The sequence below is a fragment of the Trichoderma citrinoviride genome, assembly GCF_003025115.1.
Source record: "Trichoderma citrinoviride strain TUCIM 6016 unplaced genomic scaffold BBK36scaffold_1, whole genome shotgun sequence".
In the NCBI taxonomy this organism is placed as follows: Eukaryota; Fungi; Ascomycota; class Sordariomycetes; order Hypocreales; family Hypocreaceae; genus Trichoderma; species Trichoderma citrinoviride.
The window spans coordinates 2193699-2215372 of NW_020194709.1; the positions used below are offsets into that span (position 1 = coordinate 2193699).

The 21674-nt window shown below is 55.1% G+C and overlaps 4 protein-coding genes across 4 annotated transcripts; 2 read left to right on the plus strand and 2 right to left on the minus strand.

Annotated features, from left to right (window-relative positions):
* Nucleotides 1-4401: 4401 nt before the first annotated feature.
* Nucleotides 4402-9585, minus strand: BBK36DRAFT_1175316 (hypothetical protein; the record flags this gene model as incomplete). Its single annotated transcript, XM_024895964.1, has 6 exons — nt 4402-4436; nt 4497-4735; nt 4849-8214; nt 8340-8361; nt 8476-8622; nt 8679-9585. The coding sequence occupies 6 exons, from the start codon at nt 9583-9585 to the stop codon at nt 4402-4404; spliced, it is 4716 nt and encodes a 1571-aa protein (XP_024754046.1).
* A 1535-nt stretch (nt 9586-11120) lies between these two features.
* Nucleotides 11121-14468, plus strand: BBK36DRAFT_1134040 (Utp21-domain-containing protein; the record flags this gene model as incomplete). Its single annotated transcript, XM_024892179.1, is given in 5 exon segments — nt 11121-11284; nt 11368-14045; nt 14056-14059; nt 14101-14103; nt 14136-14468. The coding sequence occupies 5 exon segments, from the start codon at nt 11174-11176 to the stop codon at nt 14466-14468; spliced, it is 3129 nt and encodes a 1042-aa protein (XP_024754047.1). The 5' UTR covers nt 11121-11173.
* Nucleotides 14469-16231: 1763 nt separating this feature from the next.
* BBK36DRAFT_1155516 (S-adenosyl-L-methionine-dependent methyltransferase) lies at nt 16232-18820 on the plus strand (the record flags this gene model as incomplete). The annotated part of the gene is made up of 3 exons (XM_024893835.1): nt 16232-16252; nt 16329-16537; nt 16618-18820. The coding sequence occupies 3 exons, from the start codon at nt 16232-16234 to the stop codon at nt 18818-18820; spliced, it is 2433 nt and encodes an 810-aa protein (XP_024754048.1).
* A 185-nt stretch (nt 18821-19005) lies between these two features.
* On the minus strand, nt 19006-21233 carry BBK36DRAFT_1175323 (GTP-binding protein Obg/CgtA; the record flags this gene model as incomplete). Its single annotated transcript, XM_024895965.1, has 3 exons — nt 19006-19053; nt 19143-20733; nt 21211-21233. The coding sequence occupies 3 exons, from the start codon at nt 21231-21233 to the stop codon at nt 19006-19008; spliced, it is 1662 nt and encodes a 553-aa protein (XP_024754049.1).
* Nucleotides 21234-21674: the final 441 nt, after the last annotated feature.

The window sequence follows — 21674 nt, forward strand, 5'->3', positions numbered from 1 at the left end:
AGGGCCAGCACCCGGCGCTGGAGTGTTTCTTGTCCCACCCCCCACCCACCGGCGTCCTACGACGTTCTTACCCGCCTCCGTCCATACGACTCTAATTCTCAATCGCTCAAACCAGACTTCTTGTTGGCCTTGCATGCAGGCTACCTGAGCTATTACGGCGGCCGATATATGACTGCTCTCTTGATTCCCCTTCCCTAGGGAGCCCTGCAACCCCCTACATAAAGCGTGAGGTCGGCTTGTTCTTTGGGTGCCGCATCCGAACGGACCATTGCGGCCACGCAGCCCAGCTAATCTATATCCCGAGCAGCACGGCATGCTGAGAAAGCGACATGTCGTCTTCACTCTCGAGTCACTCCAAACCGTGAGTTATCTTTCAGAGGCAAGGTAGCAAGCGGGTCAGCCAACTGCAAGGCGTCCACACCATCACCACCGCGGGCCTCGTATGGCGGCATGACCGGAACATATCCCGGCAGCACCATGTGTTGCATCGCCCAGACCCATACTACGGATCAGTCGAACCAACACGTCGCTGTGGCATCAAGAATCTACCATTGGCAACCAACTCAAGCTGCAGGGCTACGCTGATCAACATTGCATTCGCCCCTCTCTCCAATCACCAGCCTGCCAAGTCCAGCCTCATACGTACAGTAATCCATCAAGCATACCTACCTGGATGGACATTCGCAGATGAATGCTGCGCCATACTTGTACGTGATTGAGACACGTAGCCAACTGCTCCAGACTCCGCCAAATGCAGCAAACCTGGCCGAGATGGAGGGAGAGGAGAGCGGCAAGTAGCAGCGGCAGAATGCAACGGCAGAGAATAACGGCACCTCGATCACAGTTGCATGGGACTCTTTCCGACTGCTACGCTCTCACCACCTTGTTTTGACCCTGCCTCGCAGCTTACGAAGCCATGTATATGACCTGGTATTGCAAATATTCTCCTACCAGCCAGAACATCTCATCCTACAAGCATGGCACTTGGACTGACAGATGCGCGACACAGGTCCATAAGGCAGACTCCCGCGAAGCAGCTGAGCCATCCATTAGATGTGAAGTTGTACATTTGGCCCTAGATTGTTGCTTGACACATACCGGTGCCATGTCCATTTGGACAGCATGAAATCTTGGGAATCATGATGAGTCGTAAGTACCCGGCAATCTAGCTATGAAACAACTGGCTCTCAAATCCGGTTGGCTCACATTAGTATCCCACATCCTAAAGCTTTACATCCCAAGCTTCCCGTTAATCCAGCCCGGCTATCGGCTGACAGAGCAGGGGTCTGGCTTGGCGAGGCGTCTGTCAGAGCACTTGTAGTACCAAGCACAGAGTATTGTACTGCGTGCTCTATTGCCGGACGAGGTTACACTGGATGATATGACAAGACAGCTCTGTGGCTCTGGCTGTCCAGGCGGTCACTTGGCTTCTGTTCTCACTCTTACCCGCACTACCAGCCCATCATGTGATTATTGCTGTGGATATGGACCATTTGCTCCTACTCTTGGACACTCCATATTCCCGGCTGAAGCTGATGATCGAGTCATTTGAAAATGTTACAGAACCACCATACTCTGGAGGCATTCCCTGCTTCCGATGAGAGGACGCGCATCTGAGACTCGAACAACAGCCAGCGGGAAGACACCCTGTCGATTTGCCCCACAAGGTTGGTTCGAACTTATGAGGATGGCCGCGGCCATAATGAGGCCTTCATCCGACGCCGGCGCATAGCCCAGCTTTAGTAGCAACTGGGAAGCCCGCGACGTTGGCCGATGGGATGTCTTGAGGCTTTACAAATCCTAATTGCGGATCTAGTGGCATGATCAACGCCCAGTGGGAGTCGGATACCATCTGCGCCTTGGACGCCCTTTTACCTGCTACACTACGACTCTGGAGCGGCAGATTTTGCCCGAAGCCTCGGTTACTTTGAGCTTGTAACAGGCGCAGGTAGTGCAGGTAAGGCAATAGTCTTCTTGTTGTCTTGACTGGTACCCCCTTTTGGACATCTGATATCATAAGGACGGCTTCACAATAATGGGTCATTGCATGAGTACCCATTCATTGGCAGCTCGCAGTATACAAAGTAGATAGTAGGTATGGAGTACTTTTGGATGGATTCATTACGTACTGACGATCGTGGCGCAGAATCGCGTTCTAGAAGCCGGGTCGTGAAGACGGATCCCGGCTAACCCGCTCTGTTTCATTCAAGGCTGTTGCTCGCCGACTCCCGTTGTTCCTCGGGCCGCCTGGTCGGCGTTTAAACTGAACCAAGCATCAGCTGCCCACCTACCTACCTAGTACATAGGTATGGCGGGTTGTTACCAGCGTACTGCTCTATACTTCGATTCGCCGGCCGATTGATTCACTTGCGCCGTGCCGTGCTGTGTAGGACTGCACCAGTACTGACAATAATGACTCCTTTCTACTCAATTCTGTGCAGTAAGGTTCTCAGCAACATGTTTCCTTGGTCTACTATTTGCATCTGCTTTCGGACCTCTTCCCTCGCCGCTAACCTTACACTTCTTGACATATACGATATGCTCAACTACCTATATCCAAATCAGGCTGACGGGATCGTAGGGCTTACGAATTATCAGGGACGGGAAGAGCAAGAGTTACGCCCCCTCGACCATACGAGTACGAGTAAGGTACATGCAAATAGGGCTGGGAAGTTGCATCCCATACGTTCGATGCGGCGCCGAACCGTTTCGCCCGCTGACATGGACTTGCCAGTGACATGCGAGAAGTGCCGAAGCCCACGTGCCCCCGGCCATGGCAACACCTTCAAGTTCATCGAGAACGGGATGTGATGCTGCTAACAGTGGTCTACTACTAATTCCACAGCCCCTCCGCAATAACCCGCAATGCACTGGCTATGTATCCTCATGCCACACCCCCTCGGCGGCAGCTCCGGATTCCTGGACGGTAGTATGTATCACGGACTTACTATCTCCTAGCTGGGTCATGCCGCCCAGCACCGCTGCGCCGGCACGCTAGACAAGCAAGCCCCCTGAACCAGCGCTAATGCAGCTTCTCCCGTGCCCAAGTTCCTGGGTCTTGCTCTCATTGCTTGGAACAATGGGAAAGGGTGGTGTGGCTTCCGTCATCTCTGATGAAGCGTGAGACAAGTTCCAGTTTCCATCCTCTAGGGTGTTCTGCCGAGCGCGTTCTCGAGGCCGCCTGTACAGCTGAAAAGCCCTTTCCCCGGTCTTAAAAAGTGATCAGTCTAAAACATCACGGCTTTCCCGCATCAAGGGGGGCGGATGAACATACACCAATTTCAGGACGTTTTAAAGCCGTTGGTTCGAGTTGGGATCTCTGACGACACTTGACAAGGATGCTTTCGTTTCTTGTTGGCTTTAACGCATGATTTGCTGACTACTACTACTATCACCAGGAGCGTAATAGTGGCACCTATTAATGGCATACAATACTGTAAGTACGGACTCCTTACAGAGTGCTGCTGCTGCGGTTCTCACGTTTAGGCGTTACGAGTAGGTTTGACTGTGGAGCCAGGTCCTCACGAATACTTATGTGAGAGAGAATTGCTTACTGTACCGCATGGGCTACAGACAAATTTGTCTGATGTACTGTCGGAGCATGAAGGTGCCGTTTTATAATATTGATGGGTTGCTGACACGGTCAGGCCAAACAGCATTATGAGGTCATCCGGCACCACCCGTAACTGACACCCCTGAGATTCTGAAAGAGAACGGGCGTTTATTTATTTTCCAAAGGAGAGAACAACAAGGGAAGTGAGTCTAAGAGTCTCGATCTACAGACAATGAGGCCTCCACCCGTCCTATCCAACAACACCATATCCCTGGTCCCAGAGAAAGAGAAGAGATAACACAAGGGAGAAGAGACAAGAGACCCCCGACCTTGATATGCTGCTTATGCCCGTCTGTGCACCGCCTGGGCATATCATCTCACCTTGACGCATGGCACGGCCCTCCTCCCACCTCGATCCCGATTAACGTGGGCGAGCGCGCGTCATCTCCTTGAACTATCGATCCTTGGTCCATCAACCAAATCCCTACCCCTGGAGCCGCCTGGCCACCTCTCGTGCGTTTTCTGACATGTCATAATGGAGGCTGAATCAGAACACATGACGGCGAACTGTTGCCGCAGCACCCCTATTGATGGCGGCTGTGCCGGCAAGCAAAGACCAAACGTCATGCGCAGCCCGTTTCAGCATTCTCTAAAACCAACAGCAGTCGTCGTCAAAAATAGAGTCCGATGTGAAGAGAGTGCCGAGAGCCATGACGAGCTGTGACATGTAAGGATACCCCAGGCAACGATGGGAAACACCCTCATCCCTGGTAACAAGGGAAGAAGAGATAAAAAAAGGAAGAAGAATCAAGGTTGTTCCGGCGCCAGGGCATCGCTGTCACCCCCACCTAGGATGATCGATGTGTCCCGCCGCCTCGTAGGGCTACGGCCGCTGCACGAATACTAACCCATCAAGCACATCAAGCGGGATTGATAGTCGTACCCTCCTCAGGATCGGCGATAGAAGCGGCTGCATCGGCGGCTGCATCGGCAGCTGCGTCGGCGGCAAGCGCATTGCTGATGGTGCTTTCGCCGATGCCAGCACCAGCGGGTGCCAAGGTCTTGGAGATGACCGACTTCATCTCCAGACCCCCCTCATGGTCGCTCCCCTGTTTGTCGTGCTCTTCAAAGGTAAAGGCATCCGACAGATTAATAGCCAGGAAAGTCTTTGGCAGTTTGACCCTGTGAGCACAAGCATGTTAGCCATCACAGTGTCCGAGGGAGTAGACTTCACACGAATACAGAGCAATACGATATAGCAATACGAAAAGGAAGGGTTAAAGGGAACAACGTACTGGTTGAACTTGGCACGCAGCGTCTTAATCACTTGCAGCCAATCGAGATGTGGCGTGAGACTGCGCCGCGGCGCGCATCCGATGCAATGCCTGCTATCAAGCTGGACGTGCAAAGGATCAAAAACATGGCAACCAGGACTAATGGTGATGCGAATGCTGTAGGCAAATGTGGGCTCGTCGCCCTCTTCCGGCGGCGGGTTCACTTCCGACTCGTACAGCTCGAAGCAAATTTGCGAGAGATAATCCAGCTCAGGGATGGTGCTGCGACTGATCTTGGTCTCGATGCCGCCCTCGATGATGCAGTTGAGCAGGGTGTAGATATGCGACTCCTTGGTGAAGTAGAAGAAGGATTTTGCGTCGTTGGAGGCCTGCATCTCCTCAAGATCCTGGACAATCTCCTTGAGGAGCGGCAGGGATGTCAAGAGTCCGATTTCCAGCTTCTCGCTATCCGAAATGCCGTACTCCTGCGGGCAGATGAAGTCGAAGAGAATCTTTGCCAGCCGGTAGAGCTCCTGAAGCGGCTCGTTCCGCGGATCCGTTTTTTCTCCCGCGCCGCTGTTGCTCTTGTACAGCCTAAAGTACTGCTCAGGGGGCGCCTCGTCATTCATGTGGCGGAGGCCGTTGAGGAAGGATCGTCGCCGGAAGAGCTTCCGCACCGTTGCTGAACGGTTGGAACCCTCATTCTTGTCGGAGTTGTCGGAAGATGCCCCTGTGGCCTTGCCATCCTCTGTCGCTCCCCCCTTGGGATCCTCGCCGTCCTTTGCCTTGCCATCTTTGACGCCGTATTCTTCCTCGAGCATACTCCTCGGCGGGGTGAAGACCCATTCCAGGAACTGCCGGTTGTGCAGGGCATCGAATTTCATCGTGTCGTAGAGCTCGGAGATCTTGCTAGGGTCCACCTTCTCTGCGTCGCAAAACTCGGCAAATAGCTTCTCCCACCTCTCCCGGAAGAGCTCCGCGTCTTCCCCGCAGCACCATCTGGGCTGAATATTGTTGACGGCATTAGCCTGCGATAGCGCTGACGAAAGCGACGAACTCGATCCCTCCCCGGTGAGCTTCTCGGTGCTCGGGTTCGAAATGGCATTAAGAGCCGTGGCAGCGTTGCTGCTGTGCAACTTGCCGTAATTGTACTGCAGCACCCGGCGGTGGAAGTTCATCAGCTGCACGACTCTGTTCTGCACCTCCGACGGCTCGGGCATGTTTTCGGGCCACGCGAACTGCGCCGGACGTTCGTTGCCCTCGCGCAGTAGTCCCTTCAGCTTCTTTTTCACCTTGTCCGTCTCGTCCTTGGCGGCATTGGAGTCGTCCAAAAGGTCCTTGCGGATAGTGATAAAGTCCTCCGGCAGCTCCTTTTGGCCCAAGAAGGAGCACGCCCAGATCTGTGCGCTGGCGGTGACCCGCCTCTCAGAGCTGCTGTAGACATGGACCTCGTCGAGAATGTCCCGGTTCAGCAGCATCAGATCATTGCGCATGTTCTCGCCCAGCTCCTGCGACTGGTACCGCGCCGAATGAGTCGGCTCGCCACCCCATTTGACAATGAGCTGCAGCTTGTCGAGCACTAGGCTCTCTTCAGCGGCGGTAAACTTCGACATGGTGACTTCTGAGATGGAATCATGCCGCTTCGGAGGTCGCCCCTCGGGTTTACCTGTATCGCTCTCAGGGGCTATCGGCGTGTCTTCGCCAGTCTGTTCACCTGGCTGGGGGGTTTCCTCAGCTTCCGGTGCGGGCTCCTGCTTCTTCTTGCGGAACATGGGCTTGATCTGGACTTTGGTACCGGCCCAACTTCCCTTCTTCACAAGGACATTTCGGAGAGCTCTGAGCTTTTCTCGATCCTCAACGCCTTGTAAGTAGGCAACATCTACAGCCTGTATCACGCTCGCCAGGGCAGGCTCTCCAATGAGAAGGACCTCTTCCTGATGACCCTTCAGAAGGTCAATGAAAGGTTCAGTATGGAAAGTAAACTTGTACTTTTGCTTAGGAGTCCTGTCAGCATGCCTGATGACCGAGACCATGCCCTTCAATTTCCACGAGTGTTTCGGAGGAGGGGGAGGAGGAGGCGTGGGTTGCGCCTCTTCTTCCTCCTGCGGCGCTAGGGTAGCAGGAGACTGTGATGCATCCTTGCTAGACCTGGGTGTCGACGAGAAGACGCTGGGCGACACGACATCTGTAGGTGGCAGTAGCGGCTGCGATAGTAAGGGGCTCCCTGATGTGCTTTGGCCAACTGACGTCCGGTTGCTCTCGATTGTAGGCGATGCTGTACCACTAGGGGCGACTAGCCCAGAGTCAGCTTGGATGGCATGCTCAGCTTGCGTCGAACGGTTATTTTGCTTCGTCACAGGGATGGGCTGGCTGGCGGGGGCGCCTGTGGTGTCTGCAGCTCCTTGCTCGCGTTCGGTCATCGATTGTCCTGCCTTGGCAATGGGGTCGACCTCCGAAGAAGGGGCAGGAGAAGCAGCTTGTGGTGGTGACGTTATGCTTCCGCCACGGCGAAGTCTTTCCTTGATGAATACCTCTTTCAGAATTTTGGCGCAATGCTCGTAATAGTCCTCGTTGTCCTTGACGAAGCTCCAGCCGTTGACGTCGATGACATAGCTCTTGCCCGAAGCCCTGAGCAAGTCAAACCCACAGACTCTTTGTCCAAAGGCGGTCGAGATCTTGCGGGCGATTTCTCGTTCCTCAGCGCCGAGGCTCGTCACGTAGCGCAGCTCCTTGCCATGCGTGTTCCGCCTGACTATGCCATCGACAACTGGCGATTTGCGGGTTTCCGCATGGCAATACGTAGGCCCGACAGTGTAGGCTTTGACATCTTCGGCATTGTCCACCTCCATGAAGCTTTCGTAGATGTAGCTGTTGTCGGGCTCGGTAATGGCCCTGGGGATATTGAGGTCGGGGACGTACTCGGAGCTCTTGTTTCCGACTTTTCGGAACAGCTTGCGTGCTCCTCCTCCGGAACTCTTTGGGAAGTAGATGATGATGTTGTGGTCCTCGCCGCTGACGGGTTTCTCCACAAAGGGCTTCTTGAGTAGTGCTCCGTCGACGCTGAGAACATCTCCGTCATCTAGAAGCTCGACCTTCTTCGGTGGCGGATTCTTTTCGGGGTCGGTCGGTTCCAGCGTCACTCCGGATACCTCCTTGATGTATCGTGTCATCTCCGGAGTAAGGACCTTTGGCCCCCCATCCCGTGTCACTTCAAGGCGCTTGGGCGTACGAACTTGAATCTTGTCAAGCAGACGCAAGCATGCACGCCGGTCCCAGAGTATCTTTTGCATCGGCACATCGTTAACGCAGAAGGGCTTCCTCGTCTTTATATAAGCGATAGCCTTGTCCAAGGGAAATCCGTCAGAGTAGAAAGATATCAGATAATCGCTGAACGAGTCTGTGTTAGCAGATACTGCATGTTCTACGGTCTGTTGTTTATGTGCCATCGGGTTGATCGTCCAGGGGATCATGCCACTATGCTCTTTACGTATACCGAGGATGGTTTTACTTACCACATTGGCCAATTTTCGACCTCTGTCCGCAAAAATTTTCAGTCAGTGCCACCATACTTTTCAAGATAATATTCGAACAGGTTGCTTCTCTTTCTTTCTCGTCTCGGGGTAGAAGGATCTTCCGGATTCGACGTACCTTCGTCAAGAATGGTCTTGTCGCCAAAAACCACAACATCAAACTCGCGGTTCGCAATCAGACGATTCAGGATGTTTCGGCTCGGCTTGCTTCGGGCTTTGATGTCGAGAGCGCAGATACCAATAACGCCCAAAGGTGCAGGCTTGACTGAATTATAGTTGTCAGATACCGCTTGACGATTGAATACGAAAGATCTGCCAAACCTTCTTCCTTCTCTCGATGGTGAGGCCCTCGTTCGCTACTCGGGCTTTGGCTGCTGTACGCAGTGCTTCCACTGAAACGTCTCTTTGCTCTACTCCGAGAGCGATCGGGCTGGCTGCTTCGCATTGGAGTGGTTTCGGCTCGTTGGTTTCGCCGGACGAGGTCAATATGCGGCGACTGCGTCTCTCTGGCCGCAAGGCTATGGTTGTTAGGAGATCCGTGTCCCGATTGATTGCCTGAAGAGGTGGTCACGGTGACGCCGGATAATGCAGCCTCTGACTGGGCCGAGGCTGGACTTTTCCCGGACGACATCAAGCTCGGCACCGATCGCGGAGGGGGACCTTGATCTGACACCGGATTGGATTGCGGTGGGCTGATGACACCACGAGCCGAAGCCAGCGAATATAGCGATGTCCCCGACAGGCGCTTGGATCGAATCGAATGGGAGTCTGAAAACGACGACCTGGAAGGCAGAGCTGGCTCGGGGAGTGCCGAGTGATTGGCGGGAGCCTCTGAGTTGGGACGCATTCGCGGGGTGTCGCTGTCGACGATAGCCTGCTCTCCCAGATAGAGCTCCTCAGTCAGGGCTTCGGAGGCGGTCGATTGTCGTCGGCTGCTGTTCCAGGTCGGTCGAGCGCCTTTGAGAGGGTTGGAGGAGTGCGGGCTGCTGGAGAAGCTAGCTCGTTCGGCGTGGACCTCGGAGGTGCCCGGCTCGGCATAGCGGCTCTTGCTGCTGACGGAGCCCGTGAAGGATGAGACGGACACGCTGCGGGATTGCCTGGACGGCAGGGTGGAGGGCGACGAATTGGCGGCGCTGGCGTCGTACGAGGCGGGCGATGGCGGTGGCAGCGGAGCTTCCTCGGTCACGGCAGCATCTCCAGACAAAGAGCTGGGCATCGTGGGATCCATGGTGTGATTGCCGGTTCGACTGTGGCGGAGGCCTGCCTGGAATGATGGGTATGAAAGAAGCTCTCTGCCGGTCTGGCGGTTGACAATGCTATTCAGGCAAGGCTGGGACCGGCCGTGATGGTCTATCGACTACCTAACGGTCTGGAGCCAAGCAGAGAGGAGAGGAACCTGGAACAAGGAAAAGAATGGAGTCCCTCGCCGAACAGACTCCGGCAGGGAAGAACCCACTCTGTGTGGTCTAGAAATTGCCGGTCGTGGCTGCTAGAATTGTGCAGTGGCAGCTGCAGGCGGTGACATCATACGAAAGCGGTCACGGGAGAAACACGTGGAATGCTGGGATGGTTTCAGATGAGAAGAAGAGCCCAATCGGTAGATCAGAGTCAGTCAGATGAAGGGTATTGTGGCATTCAACAAGAGCTCCCAAACAAGGCGAAACAAATGGGCAATGGCTGTCCGCAGCGATGAGATGTGTGTCCGTGTCGAGCCTTATCGTCTGTGTAACTGGTCTAGTCGCTATGGAGACCAACTTGTGTGGCGGACGTAGCTCGAACAATTTTTTTTCTCATTCTTGCTTCTCTGGGCTTCCGGACAACCCTCTGGCGGTGATTTCTGAGGTATGATTGGCTCAACCCAAGTCGGCTAACGAGGGGCAAATCTGGAGCTGGCAGTGTGCAAAGACAAGGATATGTTTGGCACCAAGGAGGAAAAGAGAGAAGAAGACCAGGCTGCAATGGAGGGGTAGAGGGTTGAATTGGCGAATGGAAGCTGATGCCCTGTGCTGCCGAGCGGCCTTTCATATGAATTCATTGGTCGTAAGAAGACGAGATTGAATGGAAGCGGCCAGCCAAGCAGATATTGGCTTGGACGAGCTTTGCGTTGGTTCAGATTCACTTGGCGGTGAAGCCGTTGACGTGCTATCAGCATGAATCCAAGTATCTGTCCTGCTCTGTTGTTCCCAGATCACTCGCGTGCCCTTCCAAGGTCTGGAAGACGACATCTTGGCAGCAGACGTCGTCTGTGTTACCGCACTGAGTGCCTGGTGTTACATCGGAATGGTAATAGGGCTGGAGACTACGTCTCGAAGGATCGAGCTGAAGTGCAGTATGACATACGTTGATGCGTCCACTGTGCACAAACCAGGTCGTAAAGTGCTTCATGGATCGAGGGCGACGTATCAGATCCATTACTTCCACGCTGGTGATTGCTGTGCCTACCTGGCAAGAGAAAGGTTCTAAATTCGGTGCCTCTAAGCTCACATAGCGTCAAAAGCAATTTCCTGTAATTTCAGAATGAATAGAACAAACAACGAGGAGCCTTTTCTTATGCTCTACCTCTGCGACAAATACCTTACAAGAACGCTCAACCACACCATGAAGATGCAATTTGGTTCATGTGGCGGTGTCATGTGGCGGTGCCCCCAGTCTCCATCTATGAGGTGCGGCGTCGCTAGCTGCGCGTTAGGTAAGCGGCAGAAAGCGGCAGTATTCCATCACCGCCAAAAATTTCCAGATCCACGAACCAGTCGTCGGTCGAGTGCTCGCTCTTGACGACGGATCGCGAAAACGCTGCACGACACTCCAGCGTAAAGATGCCGCATTCCGATCCCGAAGGGCCGCTTGCAAAGCGCCAGAAAGTCTCGACCTTGGCCAATGCGCCCCAGCCCTCGAGCAATTCCTCGCGAATCTTTGCTCCGTTCCGAGTATGTTGATCCTCTTCGCTATATCGCTTTCAAAGACAGCTTTTGGTATCTGGTATACTGATGTCTAATATCTGACCGTGTAGACTGTTGGCCTCGTCGCTCCATCGAGTATACCATTCACATCATTCCCGCTGGGAAAGACTACGTTCCAGATTACGACATCTGTCGGCCGGTCTCTGCAAACCTATGATCTACTCCGCGGTCTCAACCTGGTCTTCGTCACTCGACCCCAGACGCCCGCCGATATTACTGCCACCCACGCCTACGGAAAAAAGGTCTTTGCAGCATGGGGAGGGTCTCAGGATAACGAGCCTCAGGGTCTTTGGGTGTTCCAACGAGGAAGAAAGGTGGACGAGGTAGTCCTCCCAAGCGACTTGACGGAGCCGATTCAGCAAATCATGATCTTCGGTACCTGGTTCATTGCATGCGCAAAGACGAGGATTGAGGTCTATAAAACAGCAACGCTCGAGCATTACACGACTATTCAAACCATGGCCGCCGCCAAGGGCGGCCATGAAATCACCGGCGGCGTCGTCACTATGCCGACGTTCCTCAACAAGATTTTCGTTGGTCGCAAAGATGGCTGGGTCGAGATCTGGAACGTCAGCACTGGCAAACTGATATACACCATTCTTCCTCCTTCCCCAGACTCTGGCGCTGTGACTTGCCTCGAGCCAACTCCGGCGCTCTCCCTGCTGGCAATCGCGTATTCGAGCGGCACCCTCGTCATTACCAACGTCCTCACCGACAAGCGCGCTCTTCAAGTCGAGGCCGGACACCCAGATGCCCCCGTTACTTCGATCTCATTTCGAACAGATGGTTTGGGAGCTGGACACGATGGTAGAAAGGATGGTGTCATGGCCACAGCCACTCCGTCCTCGGGCGACATTACCTTCTGGGACCTTAACCGTGGAGGTCGTGTCATGGGAGTCTTGCGCAGTGCCCACAATCCACCTTCTGGTGAAGGGGATGCCGTCCGAGGCGGTATTAGCAAGGTGGAGTTCCTTTCTGGACAAGCAGTCATTGTTTCCAGCGGCCGAGACAACTCACTCAAGTCTTGGATTTTTGACGAGACACCTTTCTCCCCCATTCCGAAGATTCTGCACTCTCGTAGTGGACATTCTGGACCCGTCAACTGCCTGCAATTCTTGCCCTCTGACTTTGACGGTGCTGAAGCTGGAAACAAGTGGATTATCAGCGGTGGCAAGGATAGAAGCCTCTGGGGGTGGAGCATGCGTCGTGATGGACAGAGCACTGAGCTCAGTCAGGGCAACATACGCAAGAAGGCGAAGAAGATTGGTATCCTGGCTGCCAACGCTCTGGCGCATGGCCCAACAACTACTCTAGAAGACCTCAAAGCCCCCGAAATTACATGCATTGCCGCCTCGCTTAACCGCGACGGTGGCATGGGCGCTCTGCCGGGCAAGCAGGAGATTTGGCAGAAGAGCCGGGATCCCAAGAAGAAGCTGGACGCTGAAATTAGCGGAATGACGGGCTGGGAAAGTGTAGTCACCGCTCACAAGGGCGATGCCTTCGCCCGCACCTGGTTCTGGGGCCGCAAGAGGGCAGGTCGCTGGGCATTCCCGACTGGCGACGGCACCGACGTCACGACTGTTGCCATCAGCCCCTGCGGAACGTTTGCTCTGGTCGGCTCAGGGGCTGGTGGCATTGACATGTACAACCTTCAGTCTGGTGTACACCGTCAACGCTTCCCCTCCAAATTGACGCCGGCACAGGCTCGTCAGCTCAAGATGCAGCAGCTCCGCCAGGCGGACGATGTTGTTCAGCTGCAGAGTGAGGGAAACCGGAAGTATCCCGCGGGCGTTGGCAAGCATACCAAGGCGGTTACAGGCCTGGTTGTCGATTCCATGAACAAGACCGTCGTGTCTTGTTCGCTGGACGGAAAGATCAAGTTCTGGGACTTCTTGACGGGAACCCTTCTGGAGCAGCTGGACTGGGCGCCCATGACACTCCCGACCGGATGCCGGTACCATCCCGCCAACAATCTCCTCGCCTTTTCTTGCGATGACTTGTCCATTCGGGTTGTTGATTTGGAGACGAAAAAGACTATCCGTGAGTTCTGGGGCCCCAAAGATGTTATCAACGATTTTTGCTTCTCGAACGATGGCCGATGGATCATTGCGGCCTCTCGCGATTCCATCATCAGAGTCTGGGATCTGCCCACGAGCCATCTCATCGACGCCATTCGGCTGGAGAAGCCTTGCAAAGCTGTGTCCATGTCGTACACGGGCGAGTATCTCGCTGCTGCTCTCGAGGACAGCCCTGGCGTCACCATCTGGACAAACAAAACGCTGTATAAGCATGTTCCGACGCGCCAGATCTCCGAGGCGGAGATCAGCTTGGTGGCTGCCCCCACGACAGCTGGCGAGGGCAACCAGGGCTTGCTGGAGGCTGCCTTTGAGGATGACAAGCCAGAAGAAGAAGACGCTGGTGTTGTTGCGCCTACCGTCGATCAAATCAGCGCCGATCTTATGACGCTGAGTTTGGTTCCCAAGAGTAGGTGGCAGACGCTGCTTCATCTGGATCTGATCAAGGAGCGCAACAAGCCAACAGAGGCGCCAAAGCTGCCCGAAAAGGCGCCCTTCTTCTTGCCCTCGACCTCGGGTGCTCAAGTGCCCGGCGTCAAGGATGGTTCAGAGGAGGCAGAGAACGCCAGCAAGTCTCGTATCTCGAGATACGACAAGGCTCGCTTTGAGGAGACATTTACGTCGAAGCTGCGTGCTGGTGCAGCAAGGGGCAACTGTAAGCTTCTACCCTACTGCTGCTTCCCAGCGTTACTCATTACCTAGGTATTGGACAGTCACTGACATTTCTTGTTCCATCAGACAATGACTTCATCGAGCACCTCAAGTCTCTATCTCCCTCAAGCGCAGATCTCGAACTTCGCTCCCTCTCTCTGGGCGAAGACGACGACTCCAACGAGCTCCTCCACTTCATCCGCGCCCTGACAACACGGCTCCAAGCGCGAAAAGACTACGAGCTGACGCAGGCTTGGATGACGGTGTTCCTCCGGCTTCACTTTGACATGGTAATGGAGAGCAAGACACTGCTGAAGGCTCTCGAGGAGTGGAAGGCGCATCAGGAGAAGGAATGCAACAGGCTGGATGACTTGGTTGGATATTGCAGTGGCGTGGTGAGCTTTTTGAGAAGCCCGAGGACGTGATGGCTGTATATTCTCACGATACATAATAGATGAGCGGCTGGAAATGATGCAAAGACTTTTACAATGTAACGGAAAGGAATGACCATACGCTTCGTGTGATCCTGTTGTCAACCCCCAGACTACATTTCCACCGAATATGCCAGGCAAACTTGGTTCTCCAATAAAGAGACGCCAGACCCCATCACATTACAGTACTCATCACATCACGATCGACATTTTCTAGAGTATCACAAAGCACGTCTTCTTCTTCATGGCCCCCGCAAGCAGGAAAGCACCACAATGAAAAGAGTTTGTGTGAACGATATCAAAAATTGCGCCTCCCATGGCCCCGAAGGACAATGGAGCAAGGAGTTGACTCCGCGAATGTGCAATGCAGGCCCTCCATCACTGCATTCCCAAATGCTTGATCTTGGGAATGCGAAACAAGGTAAGTATGAAGAAAAGGAAAAAAGAAGAGAAAAAATCAAGAAGAGAGAGGAGAGGAGGAGGATTATATATCCATGGGAGATGGTCTGTGCGCGCGGGCGGTGAGGTTGGGCAGTCGGCAGGTTCGCGACTGCTGCCTGCTGCTGCCTGGAGGGCTGAGTGAATGGGAGGTGAATTTGATGTGAGAGGTGCGAGTGAGTGTGGTTGTATGTACGGTTTGATTGGTGGTGAGATGAGGGGAAACTTGAGGACTGGTTGATCACGGTGTACGAGTATGTACATGGACTCGGGACTTGCCGTTTTGAGCAAATGGGATGGTGGAGAGGCTGCCCAAGGTTGCCTCGGGAAGCAATTGAAGCAATCGACACAGGATGAACTGAGGCTCTACGATTAGTAGAAGCATGGAGCTTTACAAGATTTGTCAATCCGACGAAGACCGAATGCCGAAGATCTCGCCTATACGGCATACACCTGAACAATACTTCTTCTACATCCGAGGAGCGCGTTGAAAGTCCTAGGGGGCAAAGGCAGTCTCTTGTGGCGTGGGCAGTTGAGACGGGCAGGCATCAGCAGGGGGCAGAAGACTGTTAGCATCAGACAAAAGAACGACCAATGGCCTTCATATCAAGCAGTCAAACTTCTTGATAAAGGAAACCAACAGAGCTCGCGTCATGGCACAATCGGTGCTAGTCGAAGGAGTTGCAATGGTTGTTGCTTGACTTCACTTGGGAGTTACACACTCCAGATGCTCATCGTGATACGGGGGGTGTTACAGCACCTCTTGCTGCCGGGTCATATCAGCTTCCCAATTGTCAAGCCGCGGTGGCTGTTTTCTCTCCCAAAGGAGACCGTTAACCATCGCTGATACGCACGAAGTGAAGCACCGCCTCGGATCTCGGATCGATCTTGGGCTCCAGAGATGGACGTGCTGGACATTGGAGACGCAGCTTCTGAGCCATTCGCAGAGCATGTGCACCGTATGGCTTTCCAGCACTTCAGTATGTTTTGAGGTAATCAACATGTTTTGATGAGATTCAAAGTAATCGTGTCGGTGTACAGCGGTAATGAAAGCATGAAAACAGACGTGCTTCTCCAAAAATGATGCAGACGCTGGTCAATCTCAAAATAACTCCCCATCAACTGCAGTCAACCTGCATCCAATGCCTTAGCGCCTCTAGCCGTGAGGTTTGGCGCCACCCACCCTTCGCCTTTAGCGCACTCCTACCCGCGGCATAGCGGGGCATCTGGGTTGGATTTTCTACCTTGCAGGTTATCGGGCTGTAAAAATTTCCAACCATCGCAAAAGCGCAACTGCCGGAGCACGTCAAATCGCAACGATGGGCAGGAAAAACTTCAGAGTGAGTCTCTGCGAGCAAGCAGCACAATCAATTGATTGCAATTGACCAGAACTGACTCGATACTCGTCATATGCAGGGTAAAAACCGTCGTGGAGGCGGCGGCGGACGCGGAGGAGGCGAGCGCAGTCAGAGCTGGAGAGACTACCCGGCCCTTAAGAAGGAGAACCAGAAGCTCCAGGAGTACTACGACGCGCTGCTGCAGCTCCCCGAGGAGGAGAAGACGCAGTTCTGGGAGGCATTGAGGCGCGAGCTGCCCAACAGCTTTCGCTTCTGCGGCTCCAAGGGGTATGTTGAACCTTGCGCGCCAGAGGCTTTCCTCTTCCTCCCAACTCAACGCGCTCGTCGCTAACATCTGTGTCGCATAGCCACGCGCTCGCCGTCGAGAGACTTCTGCGAACACGATACATCCCCGAAATCGTCAAGATCGAGCATCAGGATGGTCGCCCCGTTGACCCTCCCAAGCCGGTGCCCTGGTACCCCGACGAGCTTGCCTGGTGGATGACCACGCCCAAGAACGTCGTGCGCAAGTTCCCGCCCTTTGCGGCTTTCCAAAAGTTCCTCGTCTCCGAGACCAGCGTCGGCAACATCAGCAGACAGGAAGTCGTCAGCATGATCCCTCCTCTGCTGATGGATCTGCGACCGGGCATGACGGTGCTGGACATGTGCGCCGCGCCGGGAAGCAAGTCTGCCCAGCTGCTGGAGATGCTCCATGTCGGCGAGGAGTCCCGCGTGAGGAAGGTCCTGCGACAGTTTGCTAAGGAAGACGGCCTGGACCTCGGTGAGGAGACCAAGGACGAGGCGGAGGCGGACCTCGAGGCGGATCCCTCTGATGCCGGCCGCGCGACCGGTCTTCTGATCGCCAACGATGCCGATTACAAGCGTGGACATCTCCTGGTCCATCAGCTCAAGCGACTGTCTTCGCCCAACCTCCTTGTTATGAACCACGACGCTACCCAGTTCCCCTCCATCAAGCTGCCCTCGCCCGAGCCGAACAAGCCCGTCTATCTCAAGTTTGACAGAATTCTGGCCGACGTTCCCTGCTCCGGTGACGGAACCGCCCGAAAGAATGTGAACCTGTGGAAGGATTGGCAGCCGGGTAGTGCCCTGGGACTGCACGTCACCCAGATCCGCATCCTGGTCCGAGCCCTACAACTCCTTAAAGTCGGCGGTCGCGTCGTGTACTCGACATGCAGCATGAACCCGGTTGAGAACGAATCAATCATCGCTGCTGCGATTGAGAGATGTGGTGGCTTGGACAATGTCGAAATCGTCGATGCTAGCAACCAGCTCCCTGGTCTCGAGCGACGACCCGGTCTGAAGACGTGGAAGATCATGGATAAGAGCGGCAGGATTTGGAGCTCCTGGGAAGAGGTCGAAAAGTTCGCCAAGGAGAGCAACGACGGCGTTGTTCCCGGTCGACTACAGTCATCCATGTTCCCTGATCCCGAGGGAACCAAGTTGCCCTTGGAGCGCTGCATGAGGGTGTACCCTCACCTGCAGGACACTGGCGGCTTCTTCATCACCGTTTTGGAGAAGAAGTCGGAATTCAAGGCGAAGCCCGAGAACGAGGCCAAGGAGGCCACCCAGTCAAACGGAGCCGCTGAAGAGGCTGCTGCCGCCAACAAGAGGCCCCTGGATGCTGATGTTGATATGGAGCAGCCTGCCAAGAAGGCCAAAACCGAGGAGGGAAATCCAGCAGCCACAACTCCTGCCCCTGCTGCCGAGCCTGCTGCCGAGCCTGCTGCTGAACCTTCCGCTACACCTGCCGCTGCACCTACCGCCGAGCCTGCCGTTCAGCGCGAGGACCGTCCCGGCAAGCCAAAGAAGAACGGCCCGGTAGAAGAGCCCTTCAAGTACCTCGACCCCTCTCACCCGACCATCCAGAACATCAAGGACTTTTACAAACTGTCAAGCCGCTTCCCCACCGACCGCTACATGGTGCGAAACGAGATGGGAGAGCCGGCCAAGGCAATCTACTACACCACCGCCCTGACGCGCGACATTCTGACGGAGAACGAGGGCCGGGGCCTCAAGTTCATCCACGGCGGCGTCCGCATGTTCATGAAGCAGGACGCGCCCTCGGCCGAGGTCTGCCGCTGGCGCATCCAGTCGGAGGGCATGCCCATCCTGCAGGGCTACGTGGGCGAGACGCGCGTCGTGCACCTCCGCAAGAAGGAGACGCTGCACAAGCTGCTCATCGAGATGTTCCCCAAGATTAGCGACGGCGGGTGGCAGAACTTTGAGGAGATTGGCGAGCGGGTGCGCGACATTGGCATGGGCTGCTGCGTGCTGCGGGTCGAACCCGAGGGCGACGACCCGGAGTGGCAGGAGAGGATGGCGCTGCCCTTGTGGAAGAGCATTCATTCGCTGAATCTGATGCTGCCCAAGGAGGATCGGTCGGCGATGCTGTTGAGGGTGTTTAATGATACTTCGCCGCTGATCAATATCAGTTTGCAGCGGAAGGAGAAGAAGGCTGCTGAGGAGGCGCAGCAGCAGGAGGAGGAGCAGGTTCAGGAGTTGGATGATATTGATGTGGAGGATATTCCTACGCCAGAGGGAGATGATTAGTCGTGAGATGGGGGGCATTTATACTATTGTCGATTCAAGAAGCCCCGGAATATGGGTAAAAGTATGTACAATGGGCTATACCTGGAAGAAAATTGGTAGAGGTGCCTGGTAATTTAGGTATTCAATCTACAAGCTTGTTTGTCGTTTTACATCTATCCGTCGACGTTAATTTTACAGCGTCATCTCTATATGCTGTACAAAATGCCATCATATGTATCGTACAAAGTCTCTTCCTTCATGGCAGATATACGCCTTACTCATCCAAAAGCCCAACCGTCCAGTCAACAATCCTCTCCACCCCCTGCCCCTTAATCGCGCTCACCGGAATCGCGGCGCAGTTCTTCGTCCACGCCCCCTCAACACCACTCGGATGCTCCTCCCTCCCTTCCGTAACATCCTCGAGATACTTCTCCAGCTCTTTGAAATTCTCCCTCGTCGACGGCAGATCAGCCTTGGTGGCGACCACGTACCACGGCTTGCCCGCAATGTGCAGCGTCGGCGTCCTGGTTTGCGCTTCCTGCATAGGCAGCGGCGTGCCGTATGAGGCGCCCATGAGGTTGATAGGCCCGCGCTCCGCCTGCGAGGCCAGGTCCCAGTCCACGGCGGCCTCGAATTCGCGCGAGCGCTCTTCTTCCTGGCGCATTTCGGCGTAGAGGCCGACTTCGCGCCAGAGGGCTTTCAGGGCGGCGACGGCGCTGCCGGCGCTGAGGTCGATGACGAAGGCGAGGACGCCGGCCCGCTCGACGTGGCGGAGGAAGGCTATGCCGAGGCCGCGGTCGAGATGCGCTCCTTCAATGAGGCCCGGGATGTCGGCAACGGTGAAGCGGGTTCGCGGCTCGCCCAGGGCGGAATCATCGGCGTTGGCGTCTGGAGATGAAGACGGGTAGCGGTGGCGGCGGGCTTTGACGTTGGGACGGCCAGAGTACTTGTCCAGGACGACGGTGCCGATGTTGGGCTGCAGCGTAGTAAAGGCCCAGTTGCCGACCCGCGCACGGCTGTTTGTGAGAGCTCGCAATAGAGTGCTCTTCCCGGCGTTAGGCAGGCCCACGAGGCCTACGTCGGCCAGGAGCTTGAGTTCGAGGGAGATTTTCATAGTGACGGCCTCTTCGCCCTTGGTGGCAAATACTGGTCGCGGGTGGTTTCTAGACGTGAAATGAGGGTTGCCAAGGCCGTTGATGCCGCCTACGGCAAGCAAGATGGGCGTCGGTGTTGGTCTGGAGAGGTCGAGATAGATAGGCGGGGGAGGCTGCTGAAAGTAGCGAGTCCGCTTGGGCAGCTTGGGGAACTCTGCGGACTTCATCTCGCTCTTGGACATGCCTGGATAGAGAAGCCACTTCTCGCGCTCAGGGTTGTCGGCGTCTGGATCGTAATCATCCTCGGGGCTGTTCTTCTTTCGGCGTCTTTCATCCAGATCGTCCTCTTCAGCTTCCTGCTCGGCTTCCTGCTCGGCTTCCAGCTCGGCTTCACGGTCGCGCTGTTGCTGGGCCAGAAGCTCACGTCTTCTCTGTTTCTTCAGCGCCTGATACGCCCTCAGGGCCATTTCTTCCTCGGCAGCTGGGTCGTGACGTTCAATCTCCTGCACGATTGTGCCGACTGGGACGGTGATGACGACGTCTTCGCCTCGCATGCCGCCTTTCCCACTGCCCTGCCCGTGCCTCCCGCGTCCAGCACGGATGAAGCGCCGACGGGCGAGCTTATGCAGCGAAGTCTCGCCATGGGCGGCCTGTATATAGACGTTGCCTCCTATGCCTCCATCGCCGCCATTGGGAGGGCCGTCGGGCAGGAAAGCTTCTCGCTGGAACGAGACGCAGCCATTACCGCCGCGGCCGGCATAGACTGTCAGCTCAGCTTTGTCCGCAAAGCTGGGTGCTGCATAGTCGTCCGGCGCCGGATTCAGTCGCGATTCAGGTAGGCTGTTCAGTACTGGGGAGGAGGATGAAGACGAAGAAGAAGAGTGACGGCTGAGAGCTGTTCGGAGTAGGGTAGGATAGGCGGATCGAGGGCGGAAGAGAGCCGGATAGAGAAACGGGGCCAGAGGCAGCTGGGATGGCCCGGGGCACCGAGGTGGCATGTTGTCTTTATGTGAGGATTCAGGACTGCTTGTCCATGTTTGGTTCCCTTGAATCTATATCGGAGGCAAAATGTGAGGTGCCAGAAAATTCACGATGATGCAGGCTGATAAGATAAGAACACAATAGCCTAGCAGGTAAATTTTAGCGGCAACCGCCTGTAGCTTGGCGGAGGACAGCGCCGGGATGGACCCCACCAGCGCCGACGATGGCGGGCGTGGCGGGGTAGAGGCCGATCAGAGGCTTTCCAGGTTTACATATGGTTGGTAAATAACCATATCGCAGTTTGTCGTGGAACGCTTTGGATGCTGATATACATACATGTTGACAGCGTAAAGAGACATTGTGTTGAGTTGCGCATTTGCATATTTTCCATCGGCTAATCTTCATCTGCAGATGGTGGCGAATGCAGTGCAGCTTGAGGCGCCTGAGTGCATAACGGGAAGCTGCTGCCAGCTCTGCCTGCTGAGTTGGCAATCGCCGGTCAAAAGCTGATGAAACCTCCAGCTCGATTTTCCGTCTCCCGCCCCCGCTCTCAAGCCAAACTACCTACCTACAGAACTGAACCCTGTCTCTTTTCGCTGGCCCATGTCGGAATGGACGGGCAAGAAGAGAAAAGCACGCACGGATTTGAGGCAGACGGCTTGTGATTTGCTGCGGCTATGATGATCGCCATTGGAATGTATGTACTGGTTGCTTGGGACATATGTACGATACGAATACCGCCGAGAGCAAACGCACTTCTCACGATGAGGCAGCAGAGCGAAACAGAGACAAGGCACAAC